The 13,328-nt window shown below is 44.0% G+C and overlaps 1 protein-coding gene across 8 annotated transcripts in view; it reads right to left on the bottom strand.

The window, feature by feature from the left end:
• Positions 1 to 13,328, bottom strand: part of grip2b (glutamate receptor interacting protein 2b) — a 63,160-nt gene that overhangs the window by 22,096 nt on the left and 27,736 nt on the right. For 2 of the 8 annotated variants that reach the window (XM_086086811.1, XM_086086809.1), the window contains exon 1: positions 7,818 to 8,008. The exons of the other annotated variants lie outside the window; for them this stretch is intronic. In XM_086086811.1, the coding sequence (XP_085942937.1) occupies positions 7,818 to 7,872 (55 nt within the window). In that variant the 5' untranslated portion in view covers positions 7,873 to 8,008. Of the gene's footprint in view, positions 1 to 7,817; positions 8,009 to 13,328 lie in introns of those variants that run through there. 8 annotated transcript variants of the gene reach the window in all.

The raw sequence follows: 13,328 nt of genomic DNA on the forward strand, positions 1-13,328 counted from the left end.
ACAACAAGGCGTAAGGAGGCACGCTTACATACTACGTGATCGGCGCCATGATGCGCGGTCACGCCGATGACGTTCCGTGTCCTAGTTTACCCGCTACATGATCACGTGAGCGGCGGTCGGTTCGCAAAGGCCAAACGCTCAAATGTGTCTTTTTCGATTTGAACGTTCATTTTTTTTTGTAGCGCTTCTCAGCGGCGGGAAGCCTTCAAAGCGGCTTAAGCGTACGTCATCGCGTGCGAGGATTAACGGCAGCGAGAAAAAGCGCAAAAAGCTCACAAATTGTCGCTTAATATTCTTCGCTTGAACTCATTATGAAATGGATCTCATATTCGAATGAGGGCCGTCGCTGACCGCGTCATAAATTACACTTGCACGCTAATGAGACTTTTCTTTACATCTTCCATTCTTACATCCTCGCATCCTCGCACCCTTTACATTGTATCTTCAAAAACTTCCATTCTTGGATCTTCATATCCTCACATCATCGTCCCATCCTTATATCCCCAAAAATGTCACCCTCTACACATCCTCGCACCCTCGCACCCTCATGACTTCAAATAATTACATCCTCGCTTCCTTGCGTCCTCGAATCCTTACATCCTCGCAATATAACCTCTTGAAATCCTTGAATGCTTCCATCCCCAACATCAAAATTACGTTTTCGCCCTCAAGTCCCACCAATGAATTTTCCACCTGATCTGCAAGGAAATAACACAACAGCTTGAATAAAAAAGTATTTGTTTTATGCAATACTTGTCGAAGTATTCAAAATTCTTCCCATGAACGCACACACAAAGCACAAGCGCCACCTGAAGGCGAAGGCGCCTGATTGCAGTCATTATGATGCTGAAAGCGGCCAAAGCGACATGTAATTAGCCAGCGTCCACACAAAGCGGCACCGTGGTTAACTCACACTAACGCACGCACACGTGCGCGTGCGCGTGCGCGCCCTCCTGTGAGACGTGCGCCGCCCACGTAAGCAGACCAATGGAAAGAACAAGCAGTAATTAAGAAGCTTAATGGCTTTTGTGTTGTGCTTAATTGCAGCCTGATGTGTCAGAATGAGGGTTGGGGGGGGGGATGGCGGGGGGGTCTTTGAGTTCAGGCTGTTGGATGTCGCGGGGCGCGTCACCGATGCTGATCACATGTTGTTATTTTAGTGTGCGCGTGTCACATCTGGAACCAACGGTGTCACACATCTGGAACCAACGGTGTCACACATCTGGAATCAACGGTGTCACACATCTGGAACCAACGGTGTCACACATCTGGAATCAACGGTGTCACACATCTGGAACCAACGGTGTCACACATCTGGAATCAACGGTGTCACACATCTGGAACCAACGGTGTCACACATCTGGAATCAACGGTGTCACACATCTGGAACCAACGGTGTCACACATCTGGAACCAACGGTGTCACACATCTGGAACCAACGGTGTCACACATCTGGAACCAACGGTGTCACACATCTGGAACCAACGGTGTCACACATCTGGAACCAACGGTGTCACACATCTGGAATCAACGGTGTCACACATCTGGAACCAACGGTGTCACACATCTGGAACCAACGGTGTCACACATCTGGAACCAACGGTGTCACACATCTGGAACCAACGGTGTCACACATCTGGAACCAACGGTGTCACACATCTGGAACCGACGGTGTCAGTGCTGAACATGCGGGAAAGTTAGTAAGAAGGAAGAAAAGCTTCAAAGAGTCGCTTAGCTGGCCAACGGTCATGAAAAACAAAACACGCGAGCCGACATTCTCGCATTCTTGACTTTTCGTCTTGCCGCCGCACTGGAGCGAGGGACAAACATCTGGATGACTTCACAGCGCAGCAACCATCGTCAGCGGCGTTCAAGTCGGGCCTCCTGGCCGCAAACATGGACGCGTCCGAAGGAGGGTGAGAGAATGGGAGGATGTAAAAGAAACTTCGTGAGAATAGAAGGACCGAAGGGTGCGAGGAGACGAGGAAGTGGAGATGTCACAATCGAAGGGTGCAAGGATGGACATTTTTAAGCATGTGAGGAGGACGCAAGCATTTAAGTACAGAAGGAAGGAAGCGAGGAAGGAAGTAGAGATGAGGGTGGAAGAATGGGAGTTTGTCAGTATACAAGGATGTGTGGAAGGAATGAAGGAAGGATGGAAGGAGATGAGGAAGTGAGGATGTGAGGATTAAAGGATGGAAAAATGGGAGAAGATGACGAAAGGATGGACACATGGATCTCACGCGGCTTCGTCTGTCCTTCCTTCCTTTTCTCCGTCTCTCCTTCGGTCTCTTGAGGCCTCCCTGATTTTATGTTTTTTGGATTTGTTGGGGTCTGGATGTTTCTTGGGCTGGGGAGGAGTTCTGGTGGGGGGTGTCTGGTCGGTGGTGGATTTCGCCTTCCTTGGTTTTCTTTGGTCCTTCCTCGGGTCTCCTGACGGCGGTGTTCGGTTTGGGTGAACGGTATGGGATTTTTTCTGATGTTTTTTTTTTGGTGAGCTGGCGAATGCACGCACGCACGCACGCACACACGCGCGCACGCACATACACATTCTCACCCACACACACACAAAAAAAATAAAAAAAATAAAAAATAAAAAAATAAAAATAATAAAAAAAACAAAAACAAAAAAAATAAAATAAAATGAAGAGCAATAATGATGACATTTCCGAATGAACAATACTGAGCTCTTTATTAAACAAAAGAAAAAAAATGAAATAAAAAATAAAAGAAAAGAAAAAAAAAGGATGGACGCATGGATGCCAGGATGTGATAAGGTGAGGGTGCAAGGATTGAGGATGCGAGGATGAGAGGTTGTACGAATGTGAAGGTGTGAGTGTCCGCATTAGCACGACTTTGCGACTCCGCGCGTCACGCCGTCAAACGAGCACATTAGCGGCCGAGCTCGGCTGCCGGCTCGCTATCTATCGATCGGGCCGGATTTCCCCCGAGGCCGAGCGAGCGAGCGAGCGAGCGTTTGTTTGTGTGCGCCGACGTCAAAGTGCGACCAAAAAAGGAGCCATCAGCCCGTTTGACTCGTTTTGCTCCCGCTATGCTCGCCGGCGCACGAAATAGGATGGCGCTCGTTTGGTTAATAACCTCGCTCATGCCCACTCAAGTCCGCTTCGCTGGCGCCGCTCCATCAGCTCCCAACGGAACACATTCAAAGTAGGCTAGCTACCCACCTACCTACTTTCCTAACTAGTAGCCACCTAAAAATATGCCTACCTACCCTACCTGACCACCCATTAACAAGCCAACTAACTACAGTACCTACCCATGATCTACAGTTCAGTACTCACTTTGCTACTTACCTACCAAGTGACCGAAGACTGACCTCCCTAAACTACCTGACCAACTTCCCAAATAACTACTGTACTAACCAACAACAACCTGTCGTGTAGAAAAAAAGAAAAAAAGTCTGAACTTCAAATTTCAAGGCAACAAACTTGGATATTTGAAGCCCCATTTTCATTCCAAATAAATAAAAGTTACACAACCTTCTATTGAAGCCTAACTTCAAGATAGAAATAAAAACTGGCTTGCTTTGTTGCGCTAACATTGTTGCCATGAAGGTCAGTTATTTACATTTGATGGCACTTAAATGACTGTTTTAGGCCATGAAACACAAGTTGCGTTTTTGTTTTTTTTACAGTGTACCCGACTACCTGACTTAACGCTTCCTTCCTTTTTTTTTTCTTTTTTTTCCTAAGAGCTCAGTATTGTTCATTCGGAAATGTCATCATCATTGCTCTTTTTATTTTATTTTAATATATATATATATATATATATATATTTTTTTTTTTTTTGTGTGTGTGTGTGTGTGGGTGAGTATGTGTATGTGCGTGCGTGCGTGCGTGCGTGTATTTGTTAGCTCACCAGAAAACCTATTAGAAAAAATCTCATACCGTTCACCTAAACCGAACACCAGGAGACCCGAGGAAGGACCAAAGAAAACCAAGGAAGGTGAAATCCAGCACCGACCAGACACCCCCCACCAGAACTCCTCCCCAGCCCAAGAAACATCCAGACCCCAACAAATCCAAAAAACATAAAATCAGGGAGGCCTCAAGAGACCAAAGGAGAGACCGCTTCCTTCCTAACTAACCGCCTCAACGCTCAACTCAAATTTGTTTCTTTGCACTGTTCAGTCTTGCGCATTTGCATAAAGTATTTGTTTAATCCTCCTGTTACATCTCGGGTCAAAATGGATCCGTTTGAAAATGTAGAAACATTTTTTGTATACTTTTAAATGTACTCTGTTGGCCTTATTTTTTTTTTGTAAAATTCTAATAATACATGAAACTTCGAAACTCGATTTGCATTGTATCATAAAATGATGAAATATCGAGCAGGTCACCCAAACAGGATAAACCGACGAAAGAAATGATTTGTCAGTCAAATAAATCAATCAAATCATTCTCGACACAAATTCAAAACATGAGCATGCCGAGAAGGACCCGGCCTGTAAATATATGAAGAATAATGTTGCTTTTCACTTTAATTAGTCAAATAATGGCACACTTGGCATCTTTTGTTCGATAGCCGCGACGGCGTGCAGGTGTTCATCGTCCGCCAGTCGTCTCGTCTGTGATGCTTTAATATTCATCGCGGAGAGCGGCTGCTCACGCGGATCTGTGCCGTGTTGGTAAATGTTCAGATGCGACATTACTCGGGAGGCTTAGCGCAAGAGAGCGGAACGGCAAACGTGTCGCCGGTCGACGAGCGAGCGCGGGAATTGCGCTAAAGGACAATCCAGAGTTGAGATGATGTTGCACGTTGCCGCTCTTGAAACACAACAAAAAAATGTACTACCAAAAAGGCACACAGTGTTCAGTAGACGCTGCTACGGAATGTTGCTCATTAAGCTAAGTATGTTTATCACCTCTTTTTTGATTCTCGTTGATTGTACGTCCTCAAAAATACAACTTCAAACTAATAACACTCTCTTACAGTATTTCAAATAAGCCATGCTACCAAGTTATGCTAGCAGCTGTGGCTAACGTCGGCTTGTTGACAGTGTTAATGCTAGCTTAGTAACGCTAGCTTAGTATTGTTAGCGTAGCACTGCTATTTTGTTGAAGCTGGATATTTGTTCTCTGTGACAAAAAAAGTATATTGCTACTGTTGGATTATTAACGTTGTTTTTCTGTTTCAATATATATTCTTCAAAGTGTTTTTGATTTTAGTTAGATAAATACAACTGTTCCCATATGTTAGTAGAATGTGGTCTGTTTTTCCCCCTAAGGAAGTGAGGTGTCTGACTTAATCTGAATAATCTACAGGGCAGATATGCGGGAATCTCTGGTGCGAAGCTGCTACAGAGTTCAATAGTTTATCTAGGAAGCCAATAATTTACCTCACATCTGTTAAGGACTGAAAGAACTCAATGGGAGATGGCCTGATTGTATTTCACTCTGCTGACAGGACAAGATCAAAGGGGGGGGGGGGGGGGCACAGTCTCTTCCTCGGGGGCTGTGCTCTGTGTGGGGTTTTATGGGGGGTCCCTGGTGCAGGGAGGTGGCGGGGGCAAGGTGTTTGCCCACATCCTTGAGGAAGTGTTTAAGATAAGGAGAGGGGGTGTGTAGACTTGTTTTGACAGGAAATGTCACATGTTCTGATAGACCAAAAGGTACTTCTTTGTCAATGAAGGGGGTGGGAACGTTTTCTGTATATATGCATGCATGAACTTTGAGAAGAACACATTTGTGGGTGAGCTGCATGATTGAGCAGTAACTCCAAGTGGCTTTCAGAATCTGAAATAAAGCTAGCAAAACTTCTCCACAAGATTTCAACTTTGAATTTATTTGAACACGCAGAAATCAGAGAAATGATTTCCAACACTACTTTTTGGGTGAATGTAGTTCAAAACTTAGTGAAATTAATGACTTGGCAAGCCCCGCAAGTGAGACGTCGGCGTTGCGGAAAATTGCTGAGCTTGTCCGTACTTTCTCAAGCAACGCCGTGCAGGCTGATTGCATGCTATTTATCAAAACGTCACCGTTGGGCGGAAAACCTCACCTGTCCAAATATGGTCAATTTCACATTTGTTCCACAAATGGGTATTATTTGTCTGTCCACGCATTTGCTGTTATTTTTACACACTACTAATCAGTTAAACATTTTGAAAACGGATGGAGAATAAATCTCGTGTGTTGTAAAACTCCTCCGCGGGACATATTCAGCATTACGGTGCCTCAAGACTGAAAGTCTCAATGTTTTTTTTTTGTTTTTTTTTTAGACAAGAACAAATGAAAATAGGTTAGATACAGTTCAGTGAGCCTGTTTTGCTTGCTCCACAGTTTAATTAGCTTATTGTTTCTAATTTATTTCGTGACTCGCGGCTCCTCTTCGGGCTTCCAGAAAGCGCTCGGGAAGATGACGCAACTTGCTTCCGTATATACGCTAACTCTGATTAGACGAGACGAGACGCACCTGGGCAAGACACGAGTGGCCGGGGGGGGGAGGGGGGGGGGTGCACTGATTGGTTGACGCACGAAGGTCGGTCGGGCAAACACAGGTGGATCACATCAAGCTTGACGAGACAAGGGAAGGACAACAGATGACGCAGACAAAACAAAACAAATAAAAAAAAAATAATAATAAAAAAAAATAATAATAAATAAAAAATCAAACCACAACACTTTCAATGCTCATATTAGCCGACCACAAACCCAACTTATGTCCACATGCAGGTTAAGTTTGGCATATTCACAATGATCACAATAGAAAGAAAATAGAAAAAAAAAAGACTCCGCTTCAACGCTGACATTTGACATAGCGAAGGCAACAGAAGCAGCAAAACATCTGCTCTTCAGCAGCCGCAGGCGTCGCGCAGACGTTCAACCGACACGAGCGGAAACACAATATTTGCACCGCACCTGTTGCAAACTTGACCGGTCACTTCGGCCACTCCCATTTTAATAAGAGTTGCTTAAAAAAAATTAAAAAAAAAGACCATGTGGTGCATTTGTGTAATGAAAAAGGTTAATTTAGCAGTGCTAAAGTTGTTGTTGTTGTTGTTGTTGACGAGAACAGTAAATAGAAAATGAGCTAGACAGAAAATGTCCTTTGCCAGAAATATATGTCGAAAATAGCCCGAAAATATGCGGTAGTATAGTCAGAAAATGTGGAATTGGACAGCAAACAGGAAGTGAGCCAACATAAAGAGAAACTAATAAAACAACTGTGGAATTAGACAGAAAATCGGACACATTAGTCAGCACGCATGGGAAATAAGTTTGCAAACGTGAAAAATAAGTCAGTAGAAATTTGAAATCAGCAAACGTGAAAACGTGGCACCAAAAAAAAAACATGAGAAATGATCCAGCAAACATGGGAAATGAGACAAAACACATAAAAAAATTAGCCAACTTGTGAAATCAGCCAGCAATCATGTGGAATTAGCTAAGACATTAGAAAAGGCATTAGCCTGGAAAACATGACAAATATAAGACAACAAACATTCGGCTTTAGCTCACAAATATTTGGAATGAGCCAAAAAAACACCAGAAATTACCCAAAACATTTACGGAATACCGTAACTTCAAACAAACGGATCTCTGATTAGTGTCTCCCTCTAGTGGTTCTTGACTTTTCTGCACTCTTCCTGGCATCAATGCCATGTAAGCTAGACTGCCCCCTGCAGGCGTGGAGCACTGAAAATAAATTCCCCAACCGATATCGTTTAACATCGTTGCTGCCATTCTATCAACCTGCGCTCCATGGCGCCACCTGCAGCTTTTGCTCGCCAGCACCACAAAAAACTCCCCTTCCTTCCTTCCTTCCTTCCTCCCTTCAACGCTCGTCGCACTCACCGCCACCGCTGGCCCCGACGTCCCTCCGCAAACCACAAAACATGACCGCAGACATGGAGGAGATCAACTGCCGCGTCCACAGCCACACAGAGACACTCGCACACTGCTGGGAGAGTGGAGAGGACGAGCGCAGACAGAGAGAGAGAGAGAGAGAGAGAGAGAGAGAGTAAATGAGAAAGGGAGGAAGAGAGAGAGAGAGAGAGAGAGGAGGAGATGTGGACCGTCGAGCGCTCGGGGAGCCAAAAGCTGATGATCAAAGATGACTGGCGCTTACGTTACTACCGCTCTAAACCTCTAAAGAGAAAGAGAGAGAGAGAGAGAGAGAGAGAGAGAGAGAGAGAGAGAGAGAGAGAGAGAGAGGTAAAAATGTCAGGATGTAAAGAGGAGACAAGTATGTGGGAAAAGGAACGAGGCAAGGATGAGGGCATTCTTGTATCTAAGGGCGTAAAGGAGGTGAGGAGGTCAAGATGCAAGGGTGAGAGGATGCAACAAATTGAGGATGTGTGAGAGCGAGGGCATGAGGATGCAAGGGTGAGAGGAATTGAGGAAGAAGGGGACGAGATGGCGATAGTACGCTCGGGTGCGAGGACGCAGGAAAAGGACGATTGAAGGGTTTGAGGTGCCAGGCAAGGATTCAAGGAAGCAAGGATGAGATGATGCAAGGGTGTGAGAATTCAAGGGTTCGAAGACTTGAGGATGCAAGGGTGAGAGGAATTGAGGAAGAAGGGGACGAGATGGCGATAGTACGCTCGGGTGCGAGGACGCAGGAAAAGGATGATTGAAGGATTTGAGGTGCCAGGCAAGGATTCAAGGAAGCAAGGATGAGATGATGCAAGGGTGTGAGAATTCAAGGGTTCGAAGACTTGAGGATGCAAGGGTGAGAGGAATTGAGGAAGAAGGGGACGAGATGGCGATAGTACGCTAGGGTGCGAGGAATGCAGGAAAAGGACGATTGAAGGGTTTGAGGTGCCAGGGTGCAAATGTAAGGCTTGGAGGATTCCAGGACATAAGGATGTAAAGATATAAGGAGGCCAGAATGCAAGGATGCAAGGATGAGATGATGCAAGGGTGTGAGAATTCAAGGGTTCGAAGACTTGAGGATGCAAGGGTGCAGCCCTCAGCTAACTTTTGACATTTCAGCTTAACAAGATCCTCTTTCAGCAGTCATGCGCAAGGGAAGTGACAACTGTACCTTTAATTATTTCTAGCGGTCGCATCAACATAGCAGCAAGTCGACACACGTGCAAACAGACATATTTGAAAGCATATACAAACACAGTGACGTGCGCGTGCGTGTGTGCACGTGCGTGTGTGCGTGTGCGTTGTCCGTAATAAGCCTGCTTCTTATTTACGCTCTGTCTCGCTCTCTCTCTCTCTCGCTCTGTATTTTGGTCAGTTGTTTTTAGAGCTTACTCGCCCGCCTCTGCTTGACCTACTTTTGTCTTGCTAAAAAAAAAAAAAAAAAAAAAAAAAAAAAAAAAGTTCATTCTGCATCTTTGCATCAGCATCACTTGGCCGGCATCCTGTCTGACTCACACAAAACGCGCCCGCAGCCGCTTTTCCCGCTTCCTTCATACGCAGGAAATTAGCCAGCAAACATGCGACATGAGCCTCAAAATTAGCCAGCAAATGTGAAATTAGCCAATAAATAAGTGACGTTAGCCAGCAAACATTCATCAGAAAACATTTGATTTTAGCCATGAACAGGATTAATTAGCCAACGAAATATAAAATTTCCCAGCAAATTGAAAAAATTTGCCAGAGAACATAAGATTAGCCAACAAAAGTAGAGCAAGAAAACATGTAGCATTAGCCAGAAAACAATAACATACGTATAAAAATACATTTGCCAAATGGGCCAACAGAAATGACAAATTAGCACACAAATGGGACTTTAGCCGTCAAACATGAATAAAAAAAGCCAGTAAATGTGCAATTAGCAAGCTTAATTATAATAAATACATGGTTACGAGATAAGACCACCACCTCTGTATGCACGTGAAGTGTGTGTGTGTGTGTGTGCGTGTGTGTGCGTGTGTGTGCGTGTGCGCGTGTGTAAGCATTAAAGCCCAGAGGGAAGCAGAGGAGGATGGAGTGAAATTAAGCGCTCTTGAGAATGACTCATGTCGGCGCACTCGTACAAACACACACACACACACACACACACACACGCACGCTACATGTATACAGACACACGCGCGGTGGTCCGAGGTGGTGGTCTTATCTCCGTCTTTCTCCTTCTGAAGGATTCGAGTGCAAATGAATCCGCACTCGGAGGATTACGTCGAAGAAACTTTGAAGTGGCAAATGACGGCATCACCTCCCGTGGGGGCGCGCGCGAGGTGCTGATGAAGATGAAGATGAAGATGAAGATGAAGATGAGGACGCTATGTGCGCGATACAAACGTGACGTTGGGCATTAGCCTGCGGACATTAGAAATGAGACACGAGCATGTGAAAAGAGCCAGAAAATGTCGTGCATTTTGTGAACGACGTGAAATTAGCCTGCAAACGTGCCAAGTCGGCATTTGTGGGTTTACGCAACAAACATAAGAAACGAGCCAGGAAAAAAAACAGCAAAATTCTTACATTAGCCAGAAAACAGATTTAAAGCTAACAATGGAAACGTAGCAAAAAAAAGTCATTTTCTGCATACAAAGAAGTCCAAAACATGCAGAAGTGACCTCGTAACGGGCCTTGTGGACTTTTTATTTAACCAGTTATTCATTCAATAATGAAATTCTGCATATTTCCTTTTTTGTTTGTCTCTCTTTAGCTGCCGTCTGCCTCGGCCTCCATCTTGTTTCCCTCTGGTGGCCACCGGTATAAATAAGCCTCCTCCTAACGCGCTAATTAATCTCTCGTGACAAAATCAAAGGAGGTGCATCTGCATTAGTGAGAGGAAGGCGGCGAAGGTTCGGGAAGGGGACGGGAAGCGGACGGGAAGCAACAAAAGGTCGGAGCAGTGCAACGCAATGCGCCGCTTTTTGCCTCACAATTGGTTTTAAAAATCAACAGGATTCTTGCTTCGATGTGATATAAAACAGAAAAAAAACAATATTATTTGATTAGCTAGCGAACGTGGCTTTTGCCAATAATTGCAACGAGTGTGAAGCTCGCCACCAAAAAAAACCATGAGAATTTTGCCAACAAAAAGGTGAGCCAAATTTTGTGCATTTTTAGACAGCAAATTTGATGAATCGGGTCATTGAGAAATCAGTGAGTAAACGTGAATTGAGATCAATGTAAAGTAGTCAGAAAACCGAAAAACAAACAAAATAAAATCTGACAGCAAATATTGAATTTGAAGGAAAACTTGACCATGCATGACGAATACATTTAAATTCAGTCAGGAAATAACGAAGCAAAACTGAGATGTTTTTTGACAGTAAAGCTAACACAAAGATTAGCCTGCAATCATGAGAAATAAGTAGGAAATTTGTAAAATAATAATAATAATAATAATCTGAAATCAACCAATAAACATCTCAAATTAGCCAGCATTCATTAACATTTAGCAAGCAAACATGATAAATTAATATGAAATTAGCCCCCACAAAAAAAAAATTGGTCAAGCAAAAATGTGTCATTCGTCGCCTCAACAAATAAAAAGCGAGAAAACGTAAACGGGAGATGCAATAAATAAATGTGGAATTAGCCAACAAATGCTAAATGTGCAAATAGGACAGCGAGCACGTTCAGAAGCGCTCCGTCACTACAGGAAGCGTTCCCGCTTCGTCAAAGTGGTTTGGGCGGCGCCAAACGTCGCTCGCGCCTCGTTACGATGCACCAAAACTCACTCGGGAAGGACACAATGAACTTTTCAACAAAATGTTTGTTTGTCACGCAGAAGCAGAACTTCTCATTCTCATTCTCCTCTCGCATTACATTTGCTGAATTTGGGAGAAATTCACACCCCAAACTCAGTTTGGCATGAAAGTTGGTAAACATGTACCCACGAAAAAAAAGTCTCAAGAAACCATGCCTGAAAAAAACACAGGAAGTCAGCCATTTTGGCTGAAAGCAGACATTTTGGTTCAACTGGCTCAAGTTGTGGATTTAAAATTTTTTCACTTAGCAAGATGCAATTTGGTAGACGTGTCCAGCATGAACAGACCCACAAAATAATCTCAAGAAGTCATGCCTGAAAAAACACAGGAAGTCAGCCATTTTGGCTGAAAGCAGACATTTTGGTTCAACTGTGTCAAGTTGTGGATTTAAAAAAATTTTTTCCCCAAAGCCAGTTTCACTTAGCAAGATGCAATTTGGTAGACGTGTCCAGCATGAACAGACCCACAAAATAATCTCAAGAAGTCATGCCTGAAAAAACAAAGGAAGTCAGCCATTTTTGCTGAAAGCAGACATTTTGGTTCAACTGTTTCAAGTTGTGGATTTAAAAATTTTTCACTTAGCAAGATGCAATTTGGTAGACGTGTCCAGCATGAACAGACCCACAAAATAATCTCAAGAAACCATGCCTGAAAAAACACAGGAAGTCAGCCATTTTGGCTGAAAGCAGACATTTTGGTTCAACTGTCTCAAATTGTGGATTTAAATTTTTTTCACTTAGCAAGATGCAATTTGGTAGACGTGTCCAGCATGAACAGACCCACAAAATAATCTCAAGAAGTCATGCCTGAAATGACTCAGGAGGGCCGTCATTTTGGTCCAAAGCAGCCGTTTGAGGTTGAATTGGCTCAGTTGTGCGTACTGGCTTAGAAAAAAGTAGTAAAATTCAATTTGGTCTCAGGAAGCCACAACCTGAAAAAACATAGGACGTTTGTCATTTTGCTTCAAACTGGCCTTTTTCTGAACATTTGCTTCAGACCCAAAAAGCCCGTTCCACTCAGCAAGATGACATTTGGCAAGCATGTCTATCATAAGTAGACCCACAAAAAAAAGTCTCAAGAAGTCGGCCATTTTGGTTTGAAGCGGACAGTTGCGGGTGTCCCAGAGATTTTGAGACTGAAAGGAATTTGTTTTTGGAGATGACAACCATCTCGAGTATCACACCGACACCCGTCAATCAGCTGATCAATACAAACGATAGAAGCGACTGAGTGATCATGACGAGCGGTCCCGAAAGGCGGCGCGCTGTCCCCGTTTTCGTCTCTTTGCTTGCCGTCTCCAGGCTTGACTTCAAAGCCGGAGATCCCCCAAATCCATAAATAAATCATCAGAAGGGGGCCGACGGTCTCGCAGAAGAAAAACGACAAACGCCGACGCGAAGGGTCGCTCGATCCGGCGCGACCGCAAAGAAATGCAAAGGAAATTGATGATTAAAAAATAATAATAATAATAGCACAATATAAAAAACACGAGGAAAAAATAACATATTGAAGACGAAACCTTTCAGAAGAAGAAAGACGTGCCGGCAGGTTGCCATGGAAACGCAGGTCAGTCAAAACCTCCAAAAGGCTGAACAGAAGCTGAAATGCAATATTTAACCAAATAATCACTTGCGGGGAGAAATGATGAATTTTGCGTCAAGTTTTTGATCCTGGGGAAAAC

The sequence above is a fragment of the Leptonotus elevatus genome, chromosome 10 (genome assembly GCF_054856555.1).
Source record: "Leptonotus elevatus isolate MCC_2025b chromosome 10, RoL_Lele_1.0, whole genome shotgun sequence".
In the NCBI taxonomy this organism is placed as follows: domain Eukaryota; kingdom Metazoa; phylum Chordata; class Actinopteri; order Syngnathiformes; family Syngnathidae; genus Leptonotus; species Leptonotus elevatus.